General features: G+C 39.2%; 2 protein-coding genes across 3 annotated transcripts in view; one reads left to right on the top strand and one right to left on the bottom strand.

Annotated features, from left to right (window-relative positions):
- The window catches only part of gins2 (GINS complex subunit 2), a 10290-nt gene extending 7378 nt beyond the window's left edge, over positions 1–2912 (top strand). The window contains exon 5 of the mRNA XM_043264620.1: positions 1410–2912. Coding sequence (XP_043120555.1) covers positions 1410–1526 — 117 coding nt within the window. The 3' untranslated portion in view covers positions 1527–2912. The remainder of the gene's footprint in view (positions 1–1409) is intronic.
- The window catches only part of gse1b (Gse1 coiled-coil protein b), a 128115-nt gene continuing 115446 nt past the window's right edge, over positions 2756–15424 (bottom strand). For both annotated transcript variants that reach the window (XM_043264617.1, XM_043264619.1), the window contains exons 6-17: positions 14389–14586; positions 12439–12618; positions 11821–12137; positions 10871–11204; positions 9971–10581; positions 9021–9133; positions 8630–8891; positions 7421–7534; positions 6672–7055; positions 5753–6043; positions 5445–5548; positions 2756–4942 (exon numbers count right to left, since the gene is read on the bottom strand). In XM_043264617.1, the coding sequence (XP_043120552.1) occupies positions 4805–4942; positions 5445–5548; positions 5753–6043; positions 6672–7055; positions 7421–7534; positions 8630–8891; positions 9021–9133; positions 9971–10581; positions 10871–11204; positions 11821–12137; positions 12439–12618; positions 14389–14586 (3046 nt within the window). In that variant the 3' untranslated portion in view covers positions 2756–4804. The remainder of the gene's footprint in view (positions 4943–5444; positions 5549–5752; positions 6044–6671; positions 7056–7420; positions 7535–8629; positions 8892–9020; positions 9134–9970; positions 10582–10870; positions 11205–11820; positions 12138–12438; positions 12619–14388; positions 14587–15424) is intronic.

Here is a 15424-nt window from a genome sequence, read left to right on the forward strand (position 1 = left end):
TGATGAGTTACATTTCACTTTTAGGTAACTAATGCTTAGAAACTAATAGAGCTTGCTTACTTTTACTCAAGTAAATTTTTAGTGGGAAAAAAACTGCACTTTTACTTAACAAAAAAAAAAAAAAATTATTCCAAACATGGCGTCTACTTGTCTCTGGGCAATGAATGATGCCCATTCACTAATGATTCATTCTCCTTTAAGTTACTTCTGTTCAAAGGATTGACCAAAGCAGTGAGATGGTTGGCAAGTCAGTTAATTGATTGGTTCAGTTCTGAGATGTGTAGTTTTGTCTAAGGATGTGGCTTTGAATCTACAGGCTATTAGAAGGCTGTTTTTAGCCGGCTAGATGATAGGCAGCATTTAAATCCAGTGATACAAAACTACATTTGTAAAATTAGATTTTTTTAAAATCATTGTAATATAACGATTTATTGCAGCGTTGGAAACAGTTTTGATATTTTTTGAAACGAGTGACATTTTTAGGATTGTTTTATGAATAATCTAAAAAGACAGCATTGATGGTAAATAAACATGTTGGAAGCATCGCCTGTTCAATATTAAAGTGTTTTTAGGCTTAAGTATGTGTAGTACTTTTTTTTTATTATGAATCATCAGCAGTAGGGATGTGCACAAGTATTTGAATATCTATCAATCAATCACTTTTATATAAGCACTTTTAACAGATTGGGTCAAAGCACTGAATTCTGTAATTATTATTTGAAAAATAAAATCACTATTCAAATTTTACTGCATGCTGTAATGTACGCAGTGATAACTAAATGCTCTGGGTGGCGCTGTGGAGTGTATTTACTTTCAGAATGTCATAATTTGCATCATTTTTCTATGAATAATGTAGTCATTTATAATGCAGTGTTGATCGACACAGCCTTTTTTTACGGTATAGAATATCATAAAAGGATTTAGCCTCATTCTGTTGTATGAAACCATGTTAAATCATCAAAGGATACTCCGAACACTCAACCGATGTTGTGAAATGAGTTTGGAAGAAAAACCCAGTGCCCTGCTGCGTATGTGTGCTTCTCTTAAATGAGTGCTGCAGATCGATCTGTGTTTGACCTCAAAATTCAGCAGAGCGGTCCAATTAAATATATAGCTCTGCTAAAACACAGATCTGTCTGCGAAGCTTGAAATTGAACTGATGGGCCCTTCCCCATTAAGGGAACATAGTTTGTGAATGTTTTGTGACGCTTGCCTAACACATCTACTACTCGCGCTAAACTAATCACTTCAGTACGATGCTTCTGTTGGACCGCAGAAAAGGAGGATTTTATTTCTAGTTCTATTGGAAGGTGGAGGACAATTCCAGCGTGTTATTGTTTGTTTGAAAAATTCCCCGTGGTCTTGATTCGGTCCGGTGTTTGATAGACTCTTACCCTGTTTCTCTTTAGCTGGATAACCTCACGCTGATGGAGATCAACACCACACGCTCCTTCCTGCTGGACTCTCTCAACTACATGTATAAACTGCGCTCAAACCTGCAGCCGGGAAAAAGTCACGATTACTGAGATGTTCTCATATAACAGTATTGATCTGTCGTTTTTCAGGCTTTACTGCAATATTTAGTAAAACAACAACAGGCTGAAGTTTGCTTTAATGAGCTGATATGGCTGTTTGAAAATGTAATACTACTATCATGGAATCATATCTTGAGTTTGTGACCTCTGCTGTGACCCGGCATGTAAATAGTAAGAGATACTGAGCAGTCTAGGGGGGAAAAAACACGTATGCAATAAAGGTGTGTTTTGTTTTTTTATGAAAATTGTTGACCATTTTAATTTGTTTAAATGTGTACTTGTCCCGGTTACTGTATCTGTTTGTAACCCTGGACCATAGCTCTCTCTCTCTCTCTCTCTCTCTCTCTCTCTCTCTCTCTCTCTCTCTCTCTCTCTCTCAATTTTCTTTGTAGACGCAAAATAGCACTAGACTACTTCTTAACCTATTTAATTCATAAAGTTGTCATTAAAACAAGTTTTTATGGGAGGCGCCTGCATGTTCACTTGCATTTTTGATAATGATACTGTATATCACTCAAAAACACATTAAAGGCCTAATTCATAATAATAAATCTTACTTAAAATGTCTCCTTTCCCCTCCATACATTCATAATAATGTGGCAGAATAAGCTGCTTAAGGTGGATAGTTTTGGGGGAAAAAATAACTGCTTGAACGACTAGTTAAGTTGTTGAGAGCAGTTCTAATAACTTCCACTTTAAGTACTGTCACATCTGTAACCAAGGGACGTCACGACGACGTATTTATCAAGTTACCGTTTAACTTTATGAATGCCTATATTTTTATAGGAAGAGGAGGGGGAATGTAGTCTATAGTTGATCATCGGAGACCATCATCTGTAGGGTTGTACAGATAATTACAGTACGCAGTACTTATTTTTTGTCAAGTATTTATTGTCAAGTACTTTATTTTTGTGTACTGTACTTTTACTTTTACAGAACTGAGAGACGAATAAAAGACAAATAAACTCAGATAGTATTGCAGTATTTATAGAAGTTGGTTTGTAGTTTTGGAATGGTTTATAGCTGTGAAAATATTAACAATGACAAGCTTAAAATGTTTTTTTTCCCTCTTCATACCATTCATTCAGGTGTATATTAATATTCTATTCATGTGCTGTCAAGGGGAAAAAATCTGTAGTACGAAGTGTTCCTAGACCTTTTTGGAAAGAAAAATGTTGGGGCAAGAGGTTTTTGTTTGATTAAAAAAAAAAAACGGCAAACACATTTTTGCAATATTTAATTTTTTTGTCTGAAATTACAGCAATATATCCATAAATACCTAATTACTACACTCAACAAAGAATATATTACATTACAATAAATCCAAACAAGTACATAAAAAAATAAAATAACAAAAAAAGAAAAACAAACAAAAAACCCCATGGTTTCACAGCATATAATATCCTCCATTAAGTTTGGGCGTGACTGTGTGTGTGTGTGTGTGTGTGTGTGTGTGTGTGTGTGTGTGTGTGTGTCTGGGGAGGTTTGTATACGCTCTCATCAGGCAGTGGTAGTGCTTCATGTGAAGCAGGTACACACACACACACACAGTGAGCACACTGATGGCACGCCTGCTCGGGGTCAGCATAGCCTAAATGAATGGCAAGCAAACTCCTCACCTGTGCTCCAAAGACGCATTTGAGATACCTCTGTGTTTTACCCTTGCACTAAATTCTGATCAAAAAATGGTGTGCGGTCCGTCTAAAACTGCATGCTGTATGTGGTACTGCATACATGAGATACATGTGGTGTGCGGCACAAGTGATGGAGGTTGGGTTAAGTGGCAGGAAAACAAACAGGTGTGTCATTCCCAGATTCTACATCATCTAAGAGAATAATATAAAAAAGGTAGAAAATTAAAGATATTACAGGCAGTCAGAGTTCATTTAAGGCCCATATTCATATTTTTGTCAATGACTCATGGTCATATTAAAATGCATCATTCGTATGCAATGGATATATATATATAAAAAAAAAATCTTGGCAAACAAGAACGTGTTCGGGCATTTTGGGAAAGGGGGAGGGGTTGTGGACTTTGTAGTTTTTCAATTAACTCTCAGCAGGACTGACTTTAATCTTGATTGACATGATCAAAGACATGATCAAGCTTTGCTTTCAACATTTGGCATGCCACCTCTGAAAATTTGGCACACTAATTGTCAATGGCAAAAATGTTTTTCATACGAAAGAAATTGTCGTTTTTATTGTACAACATTATTTATGGTTTTAATTTGAGGCTTTAATTTTGAGCCCTCTGTGCACACAAGTGAGATATAGATTTCAGAATAATCACATTATATCAAAAAGAATGAATGAAATTGAATGAAACAGAAATCCAAAAAGAGGCTGCATGCTGCTTCATGATAAAAAAAAAAAAAAAAAAAACGAAACAAAACTGAGTTTAGCAGTCTGGAACATTGAGAGACGAGTGACCACTAGCCAATAATAAGACAGTAGACATCCTGGGTCCTACAGTATCAGTGGGTATGTGATCAGAATGCAGGGCTCAAGTTATCCTGTAGAGCATGGCCTTGAGGGAAAAATCTTGGCGGCACGTCCTGGGGCTGTTGCTACTGAAGTTCAGGCGAAAAGCAAGTGATATCATCACTCCACGAGTCCTGAAAAGGTTATTCTGACCAGCAGCAGAGCAAAAACTAAAAAGTAAACCTTTTTAACGCCCAAAAGCATTAATATATTAGAAAAAAAAATGGCAGGCTTTTTTTTTTTTTTTTTTTTTCTTCAAAGAATTAAAAACATACAAAAATTTTTTTTTCATTGTTTTGAAATTATTTACAATACAATGCTGAAGCACCTCTTTAAAAAACTTTATTCTAAATCTTGAAATAAAACATTTTCCTTTATTTGATGTTTTTTTTTTTTTCCTTCCCTAGATCATAAAGAGTAGTCTGTCATAACACAGTACCTCCAGATAGTTCTTCAGGTTTTTTTTTTTTTTTTTTTTTGTGTCTTTAAGTGCATTTCTAGGCATGACCTCCACGGTAAAGAGATGGCAGGTGGGTTGAGCTGCGTTTTGACTGGCATTCTTTTCTCTCGATGATGCAGTATGGCTGTCCCTGCGAGTTGGAGGCGTTCAGAGTCTTTGACATTTGTTCATGAGTAATTTTCCCACAGGATGGCATCACAAGGGAGGTCAGGGGATGGCAAATTTGTGGGCCAGATTTTCTGTTCCTCACCATCACTATCCAGGCTTTGGAAGTGGCCTGTGTTTGGGGGTTTGTAAGGGATGTGGGAGGTGGTGCCGTAGAGTGTCACCTGGGTGGATAGCCCTTGAAGTGACTCCTAGACCAGGGGCTCTGTGGCAGCATCAGGCACTTCTTAAAGTGCTCCAGCTCTGCCTGTAGGTTCTCCCTTTCTGCCGCAAGCTTCTGCTTCTGAGCCATCAGCTCCTGCAAAAAAAAAAAGCATCTTACCTCTACATCGCTTTTTGCATAACATCGTTAATACAAGCTTCATTGTAATTTCTTTGTAGGAATTCATTGGTTTCGCTGAACTTTTAAAGTCTAGAGATTGTAGAGGTGCGAAAATCCCACGTTTCTGAACACACCGACCGATTAGGTGTTTGGGAGCTACAACGAACTCCCCAAAAAGTTAGCTCCGGTAAGCCGATTCAAACTGCCAAAACAAACTCAAAACGAACTTCTTTTTCGTTTGAAATATGTTGGGGCTTTTAGGTTGCGCAGCCCTACGATTCCGCGTAGATAAGTTCAAAGGGGATTTATTGATGCGTAGTATATTAAATCTGCGAAATGCTATATTGAGTTTTCTCTTGACAGCTTTAAATCTCTTATTGAGGGACGTGAAAGAGAGTTTAATCGTTTGGACTGTAGTAACTGAACAGTTTGCATGTTAAAAAAGAATCAGGTAGTAGTCTAAAAGACGTTTTCTTACCCCCATTGAGTGTGAGAGCTGTTCAGCAGTTAGACTGAGATTATAGTGATGCACTTCCAGCCGTCTGCACTGACTGTGGAGAACTTGTCGCTCAATGCTTTGCTCTAGAGTCAAACAGAGAGAAAGACAGAGGGGGCGGTCAAAAACTCCTTAGGTCCTCCACTTACATTCAAGAAGCCCCTGGCATCGCATACATCAACATACTACAACTTTAGAATTGTCAGCGCTTCTCTTCTGTTGGCCAGAACCATGATATGAATTATGCAGCATTACTGATTGGCAGCCAATCTGCTGAACACACATCTTACCTTCTGCATACTCTTGATAGGCTTCAAAAATGGCTTCAATGCCCTGCCACCTAGATGTAGTGGGCTCGTCCTCCTCGGTGTCATCTTCTTCATCCTCATCCTCTTCCTCAGACTCCTCTGTGGAGAGCTCCTGGCGGGATGGCTGTGAGGGGCAGTGCTGTCCATTGGGTTGCAATGAAGGAGGATGCGGGTGGGGTTTGGACCGACCTGGTGTGCTCTGGAGCTCAGGAATGTTATAATGCACAGATGAATCTACCGCGTTGTTCTGTTCTGACATGACCAAGGCACCACCTGATGGAGGAAAGCACATGCTGATTCTATGCAAAAAAGATCAAAAAGTCTCTTTATTTATGCAAGTAATTAATAATTGTAAACAAACAGTTGTCTGATTTGCTCTATGTTGGGTGGCCATGGACATGTTCTTGCCAGAATTTTTGCATTGCTTTGATTCAATAGAATTCAGGTTCTTTATGTCACCCTACCTATAGCATAAACAAAAATGGTTCTATGTAACTGCTGGTTTATTTACACTAAGCGCAAATCTGGTTGGAATTGACATCATTACAAAAGAAGCCTATGTGGTGAAAAGATCTGAGTTTGAATCCACCTTATGCCAAACTCATTCAACTCCCTTTCCTCATTTCCTCATTAATGCTACATAATGGTTAACATAAAAACAAGACATCAAAGTCAATATTAACCGTACCATAAATATTCCAAAGCATATATATTAAGTTACTAAAATTATGAAATCTAATGAAATACGTTACAAAATACCTTTTAAAGCATGTATGTTTAATGAAATACATTTTAAACGTAACTTTCCCAGCCCAAAATGTCCTGGCAGCTTCACATAAGTTGTTAAGTATGTAAGCAATGAAATAACATAATCTTAAAGAGAATTTGAACTTCTAATTACCTTTACTCTTCTGCAGGGCTTTTTGGGTGGACTGCAGTACCGATTCATGGAACTGCTGGGCAAACTCCTCAGCAATGAAGCTCTCCCAGGGTTTGGTCTTTCCGTTGACATTAACAGAACTTTCTTTAGTGAACGGGGGCTGTCGCACACTGTTTAGCAGGCTAGAGCTCTTGCCTGGGACGCTGTCATTGGCTCGACATTTGTCAGGTAATGCAACGGGCAAGGAAGAGTCTTTCAGTCTTAAGGGATCTGAGAGAGATCTGTGCTGATCCAAGTGTGAGAGGGGTTCCGCTTGGGGCTGGGGCGCAGACACAGAGGGGGAGGGACTGGGAGGCCGTCCATTCAGCAGTTCATCCGATTGGACTGGAGAATGAGACGACGGGTCTGCAAAAAAATAAATAAATAAAATACAATCGTTTTATGTCTGCAGGTTAGTATATTCATGAACAGTAAAACATTAAACGGGCTCTCGACTAGAGTGGACTGAAGGGATTTGGAAGCTATCATGATGAGTATTTTGTACATCCCTGGCAGTGTAACACAGATGCTGTCTGTGTCTCCTGAGGGTCATCCACACAATAAAACACTCATTACATGTTGTGGTAATGAGCTGAGAAAACAGACAGCGATGAACATCTGGAACTGTCGGCTGTTTTCACACACACTGACAACACTCTGCACTGTGTACACACAACATGACTCACTGTATGGACACACACACACACACACACACACACAGATGAACTGACCTGAGCATAGGGCTGCAGGGCTCCTGCACAGCGGGTGAGGGTTGTGTCTGATGCTGTCTAGAGTCACGCTCTTTTGCTTTATGGCCTTCAACAACTCCTCTACCTTCTCATTATCTGAAACGCAGGGAGAAAACGAGAGCAAGAAAGTGAGACATATATTAATGTTACAGCTTGTGAAAGTATCTTATATCTTTGCTGCCAATAGATCTAGAGGTGAGAGCAACACTGCTTTACACTTGGTCTACGACCAGGCTTCTTCCACCACCTGCCAAATTCAAATTGTATTAAATGGCTCTCATGCCATGTTAATTTTGTTGCCAAATCATTTTCGCCATGATTTTCACCAACGAAAATATACCAACGGCGATAACAAACAAAAACTACTCTTGAATGACCAAAACTATACTGAACATCTTTTGACATTTTCGTCAATAAAAAAACAAAAACAAGATGAAAATGTTAGGGAGGGACGATTTAGGTTAGATGCATCATTTACATTTGAACATATCATAACCTATTGCTCTATCTTGCAGGACATAAGCTAACACTTGCTGCATGTCTCATAAACCCTTCAAAAATCTCATTCTATTTCATCTTAAGGTAACGTAAACGGTAGTGAGAACATGTCCAAGTTGTCCAAGTTACCGATGTTAATCAAGAAACAAAAGTAAAATCACTCACTACTCTTGAGTGAATCACTTAGTAGTCCTAAAGATTACCCTAAATTTATTTATATAAATAAATATATGGCTGCTTGAAAAAGAATTATATGGTAAACAAGTTGCTATAACGAATGCATAATTAGTCTATTTAACCGTTGGAATTTTCTTAAAAAGAATATCGTGTTCTTGTTCTTTATGAAAAGGGTTATATTTATGACAAGTTATATTTAACATAAAGGCATGTTGCGTGTTAAATCAGTGTCTTTCATGAAAAAAACTTAATGTCAAATATGAGTTATTAAGTTATTATGCTTAATAAATACATTACACTGTAACTACACTCATTCGATTTTAGCTGACTAAATTTACTCAACTAAAATCACATGATATTTAGTCAACCAAAACTAGACTAAAGCTAAATGTCAAAATTAACACTGCCCATTAGAAAGCTCTACTGTGAAAATATGGACAGATAAAAAACAAAACAAAAAAAAAACAATCAAACAACGCAACGGAGAGTCAATATAAACCAAGTAGACAAAAGTACCTCTTCTCTGCTGCTGAGTGATGTGGTTGAGGCTGAAGATGGTGAGGAAGCGTTTCTTTTCCTCTAACTCAGGGCTGTTGTTCATGTCCTCTGGGGTGAAACGGGTTATTAGCGGGGCAGGATTAGGTCGCTTGGTCTGAACCGCTGGCGGGGAAGGACTCCTCTCTCTCAGCATGCGCCTCCTCTTCCTCCTCTTCACCTCCATCATCTCCTCACGATGGGCCAGCGTCGTCAAGTCAAACATCTGCAGAAACTCCACTTTCTGTAGTAAGAGAGGGTTTTTTGCAATGAATACTGATATACTGGACTTAGAGTCATAGAAGGAATCACCAAAAAACTATGCAAAGCAACGGTATTAACAAACATTCAAGGCATGAGACTGGTCATTCACCTCAGTGGAATCATCTAGCTTGAGCGGCGGCTGTTCTGCGACCCTTCTGAGATGAGCTCGCACCTCTTCCTCGTCACTTTCATCATAAGAATCATCCAGCTCATAGTAATAACCTGCAAAAGAAATCGCTGAACAATTAAAAGCTTTTACCTACAAATCACCTACAAAGCTTGAACCAATGGATAAGAGTGGTGTGAATAAAGCCCAAAGTATGCTCCAGGTTTGACTTTGCATCTAACACTCAGCCTATAAAAAAATATCCAAATTAATAATGTGCACGAAAAGATGAGAATGGTCTGGTGTCATTATAGAGTGTGAGAGTGGATTCTGGAGGTGGAAATTTACAGGCTGGTGCCCAAAGAACCCAAAGTGTATGTAATTCATTTGTACATAATTTCAATGCAATTTCCTTTGTGTAGATATTTATAGGTTTACAGATCTTTAAGCAGGACATTGAAATGAAATGGTAACATTAAGATGAATAAAAGCTGCATAATCATTGTAAAGTTTTAACATGTACTATTTCTGATACATTTTGTACTGTTAAGACTAGGTAATAAGCTATGAAATCAATATAATAATTAATATTTATCACTTTATTCATTTACAAAGTATGCTTCTGGTTCTGATTTAGTCAAACTGTAATAGTTTGAGCTTTCTAGAAGAAAAGTTTCTTTTTGTTGCTCCATCTCCTCTGTTTCTTTAGTAACTGTGAAATGCCATCCAAAAATAATGTAGTATTTAGCTACTGAAAATTTATTACACCTTGTCTATTGATTGTTTTCATGTGACGTCACAACTGAATAGAAACTCCCACCTGACCACCAGTTTTTTGTTTTTTACTGCATGAAGTAATATAGTAAAATGTAGGTATTAAAAGTCGAAATTCAGTATTCAGTTTGGGCCGTAACATTTTTAGCATTTGATGACCGGCACAGTTAACTATTTACCTTTCTCTCTGGCTTCTCTGCGTCTTTTCTCTTCCAAGTCAAGTTTGCTGACAGCTTGTCTGTTCTGCTGCAGGAACTCATCATACACTAATATGGCATCTGGTGCAAGACGTGAATGCCCATGAAGGCTCTTAAAACACCCGCTGGACTTCAGGCCTGCATTCAGCTCTCCATATGGCCCTGACATACTTAGTGGTGTCCTCTGCTGGTTCAGGAAGCTATGAGTGGACTTTTCCAGTTCCACTAGGAAAGTGTTTGACTCCGAGAACCCACTGGGCTGGATGGGGGGATATTTATCCAGACTGTCTCTTTTCCGAGATCCCTCTTCCAGCTTTTCAGAGCTGTAATGCCGGTCATGTTTGGAGGGGGGCAGGGGAAGCCGACTAATATCATAGTGACTCAGACTCTGAGGCTCGTGCAAGGTGCGTCTAGAGTCGGTGGAGGTCTCGATGAGCGATGCAGGGTTCCAAAGTGTGGTTGGTGGTGGGGGAGCATGGTCTTTGTGCTGGTGTTTTGGGGAGATGAGAGGGGGTGGAGCTCCCAGAAGAGGATGGCCATCTCTGTCTCTCTCACGATCTCTGCTGTTGGTCTCGTGATGGCTTGGTATAGGTCTAAAAGAGCAAATATATTTTTTAGTCTTTGTTCAATCTCTGGCTTTTGCAATGCAACAAAACATTCCTATGGTTTTGCAGCCTAAACTTAACAAATTTTTATAAATACTTTGTACCTGGATTTCTATAAATTCTGATGCTCAACCAAAAACACTAGATTCTAAACAAGAGGACTCAACTATTTTATTCCATCCCCACCCATTCCAACAGTTTTCGCTTAATGTCCAGTTGCTCCTGATGTATGCTTTTTCATGATCCAGCACAACCTACAGTGTGAAAATATCCTTACCTGTGTCCCTCTATATGCAGGTCTGCAATTTCCCCCTGTCTGCCCAGGTCCAGGTGCTGCTCTAGGACCTGCTGACGGAACTCTGAAACCTGGTACTGCCTGTCCTCTTTCTCTTGCCTTAGCTTCCGTTGCCGGGCCAACCAGCGCTCCTCCTCATTTGTACGCTGCAGCATGGTGGCTGCTGTCAGACTGGCAGGTCCCGCCCCTCCAGGTCCCAGATACATGCCATGAGCAGAGACAAGGCTGGGCACGGGATGATGGGTGGAGTTTAGAGAATGGTGAAGTCCAGGCTGAATTGGTTTAGGGGTTGTAAGGATGGGCTCTTTGGTTTTATCTGGGGGAAATTATAGACATAAAATTTAGTTGCATGGGTCACACGGGTAAAAATTTTATAAAGTGCAGTGACATTTAATGCTTGAGGCCAAATGAGATTTGAACTGATTGGTTTTTGTGTTAAATTGGTAATAAAATGTCCATGTGTTTGGCATTGGTAATGACGAATATTTTCAAAAAATGGCTTTGTGAAAATATATTTGTCCTATCTGTGGATAAGACAACTTTTTTTGAATAAGATTTCAGCCATCTAAACCGATGAAACTATATATTTTTTTGATTACTAGTATTATCTGCTAAGTACTAGTACTTATTCATTAGCTACTTGTGCCTATTCTCTAGGTACTAGTGTCTTTTGTAAAGTTGCTAGTTACTAGTACTATATAAAACTATAAATATTTTTGTGTCAGCAATATAATCACTATTTTTGTGAACATATTAGCCGAATGTGTATGTTGGTCACTGTATGAGCGATTCTGCTTCTGATATCATATATTAATTAATGACTACTGTTATTCCAATTGTGACTACTTTCTATATATTAGTACAGCAAAAAATATGCATCATACAGTTTTTGTGGTTCAGCTGGTTTAGCATACGTGAATCAATATTCATACCAGGTCTGTTAGTAGTGATTCTGTCTGCAGGTTTGGCTCTGTCATCTGGAGGGCCTCTCAGCCCGTGAAGCTCAGCCAAATAGTGGCTCTCCTTCTCTCGTGCTGACCTCTCCTTTTGTCGCTCCATCTCTCGTTCACGGTCTCTCTCTTTTTCCCTTTCTCTCTCCCTCTCTCTCTCTCTCTCTCTCTCACGCTCCAGCTCCTTCTCTCTCTCCCTTTCTCGCTCACGCTCTTTTTCTCGCTCAGCCTCTCGTTCTCTCTCTTTTTCCCGTTCGCGCTCTCTTTCTCTCTGTCGCAGCTCATCCTCCATCTGGAGTCTGCGAAGACAGAATACACACAGATGAGCTCAAACTACAGAAACACAGGACAAATGCACGTTTGTGCTTCTTCTAAAGTTTGTGCAGCAACGAGCTACTCGTGAATTTGAACTAGTCCTTCGAGCTGCAGTCAAGATCTCCTTTTGTAGTTACAATAATAAAGAGCACCCCCCCCCCATTATCATTACAAAAATGATAAAATAATAAAATGGTACAATGTAATATGGTATAGTAATTCATCAAGTTGCAATACATTTCAGTATTTTTCTTTACATCCAAGTTTCATGGTGCTGTTGTGTACCTCTCTGACAAGCGCTCCGACTGTAAACTGGAAAGTGAGGCGTGGCTTAGGTCTCCAGGGTAACGCACCCCAGGCAGGTGCATGTGTACTGCAGATGGGTGAAGAGGAGGTAGGGCACCCCCTGCAGGCAGTGGATAGAATGGTGACCTCAGCGCTGACAGACAGAATGGATCATCCATTCTAAGAGAGTTAAAATAGAAAGAAGCTCAGTCAGCTATAAATAAGCCAATCATAGGTTTGGTGACAGAATTTAAACACTGTGGCTTAAATTGTGTTTAGGGCTCTTTGGCCTGAACTGGGGATTGTTTCAGGAAAGGTGCCATTGTGATACAAAAATGACATGTTACACCTTTCACTTCTTTGTTCGTTATTTTATGGTTGTGGTGTGGACTTCCTTACAGAAGTGGTTCACAAACCTGTCCTGGGGCCCCCAGCCACAGTATATTTTGTATGTCCCCCTCATTTAATAGACTCGATTCAACTCGTCAGCTCATTAGTAGAGTCTTCAAAACTTGAATTGGGTGTGGTCTATGAGAAAGACATACAAAATATGTGGTGGCTGAGGGTCCCCAGGCTAGGTTTGAGAACCACCGCCTAACAACCAATGAGGTTTTTAGCTTTGACATGGGAATTTTTAAATGTCAGTTGAGGGCAATGACCACTTAGCGCCACTCTCACCTGAGACAGGCAGCATAGACTGTTTGCCCATCATCTTGCGTGCAGTGATGATGTTTATATTGATAAAGGGTTAATTAGGTTGTTATTTTAGCATTTTAAATTGTCATACTATGTATTTTAATTGATTGTGTTATGTAATAATGCATTTTAGTTAGTTATATGCTTCGTAGATTAGGACAGGATAGTTAGCTTTTCTGAGGTGAAAGACTTAGCCAAAAAGTTACGAAAATAATAACTGAATAATGACACTGACATTAAGCATGTCAACATCTCATCTGACCACAGATACTCTCTTAGGCACTTTTACTTGAACTGCATTTGTTAGAACATCTTTCATGCACGTCTTTTAAAATAAAGGTCTTGCTTCAGAAAAATTAAGTTTTTTGTTGTTCATGACGTTTCATTGGCCCTTCAGTCCAAGACCAATCCACGTCCCACCAGTAGGGTTGGGTATTATTCGTTTTTTTTTATACTTTTAAAACGGTTGGGGTGCCTATATGGTACTTCAACCTATACTTATATAAATAAAAACCCAAAATAAAAAAAAAAAAAAACAATAAATAAACAAACAAAAATTCAATCCATCTCTCTAACCAATGTATATTTTACAGTAGTCTATGGAAAATATTTCCTGCCTCATTCTATAACAAAAAGCTACGCTAGATCAAAAAAGGAAGCATTTGACTGGTACTGTGGTGAAAAAGGTTATGATGATCTATTTTTTTGGACAACAGGTTTAAAATACAAGGGAAGTTTAGCTTTAGGCATTTTAATTGAAGCATGTCTGGCTTAGTTAGTTAACAGAAGGCTAGGCTATCTGCTGCCATCAGAGCAAGTAATGAGGCACCGAAATCCATGTTCTGATTCAGTTCAGTACATACCAGTTATTTAAGTATGGGTGCCATAATGGTACCCATTTTCGGCACTCAACCCTACCTACCAGTCGAAGAACACTGGTCTACTTTATCTGTCGCAAAATATCTCCAAATCAAGGATGTTCCTCTGGCTCGCTCCATGCTGTTAGCTTGATTACCTGAGTACAGAGCATGTTGCTAGTGCATGATGTCACACACTGATCGGGCCAATTGTCACCAATACCTGATCTACAAATCGTGGGAATGGAGCATCTCTATTCATAGCGTTACGGTTGAACCATTGATGGCAGGTGGACTATTCTGACAATAACAGTGGCAATTGTTTGGGACTTCATTTGCTTTAGTTCACGAGAAAACCACAAATCTCCAGGGCATTAAACATTATTTGTTTGTGTACCTGTAGTGTGAGAAGGAGGGATGGGGCAGATATCCAGGGTGGTAGTAAGCTGCAGCAGCTGCAGCAGTGGCAGGATCAAGCCCCAGGGGTAAAGAGGGCATGCGGAGCTCCTCAGCTGTGGCGTAAGGACGAAACCCCCTAAGATATTCTTCAGGAACACTGGCCGGGGGAACAGCATGGGGCATCTGACGGGGCAGGCTGTCAGTGAAACACAAGTAGAGAATTGAAATCAATATAGCCAATAAAAAATGCTGTCTTAAAATAGGTGGCAGGACTTTTTAGCACCATTTTTAGCATTAACAAAATGGGAAGGTAACACTTTACAATATGTTTTTATTTGTTAAAAGCAAGTTTATTTTTATGATATACTTTATACACAATGGTATAAAGTGAAAAAACTGATTGAAAATTAAGTAAAAGAGTTAACAATAGAAGATGACGATACACAGTGTAATCAGTTTGGATGTGGCAAAGTGCTCATTCAGTAAATGCACAGCTAAACAGATGTGTTTTAAAGCTGGATTTAAATATGGCTACTGATTCAGCACATCTAATTTCTTCTAGAAGCTAGTTACAACTCTGGGTGACATAATAGCCGAAAGTGGACTGCCCTTGTTTTGAGTGAAGCCTTGGTATTTATAACTGACATCATCCTAATAATCTGAGTGGTCTGTTGGGTTTATATTCAGTGAGCATATCTGCATGTATTGAGATCCTTGTAATAATACATTAATATCAATCCTGAATGTAATTACCATTCGGTGTAAGGACATGAGGACTGCTGTAATATGCTCAGATTTTTTAGTTCTAGTCTGAATCCTGGCAGCAGCATTCTGTATGAGCTACGGCCAGTGAGAAGTCCATTGAAATTAGGGCTAGGTGATATATTCATTGATATATTAATGTGTATCTCGCCAGTAAAGCCGGTTCATAAATTTTATTTAAATCTCCATTACCTGTTTTCAGCAGCAGTTAATACACAGAGCTGCAGATTCCTGACAAAAATTGCAATACTGCATTCAGTATTCTTGATCTT

This window comes from Puntigrus tetrazona, chromosome 18, assembly GCF_018831695.1.
Source record: "Puntigrus tetrazona isolate hp1 chromosome 18, ASM1883169v1, whole genome shotgun sequence".
Classification (NCBI taxonomy): domain Eukaryota; kingdom Metazoa; phylum Chordata; class Actinopteri; order Cypriniformes; family Cyprinidae; genus Puntigrus; species Puntigrus tetrazona.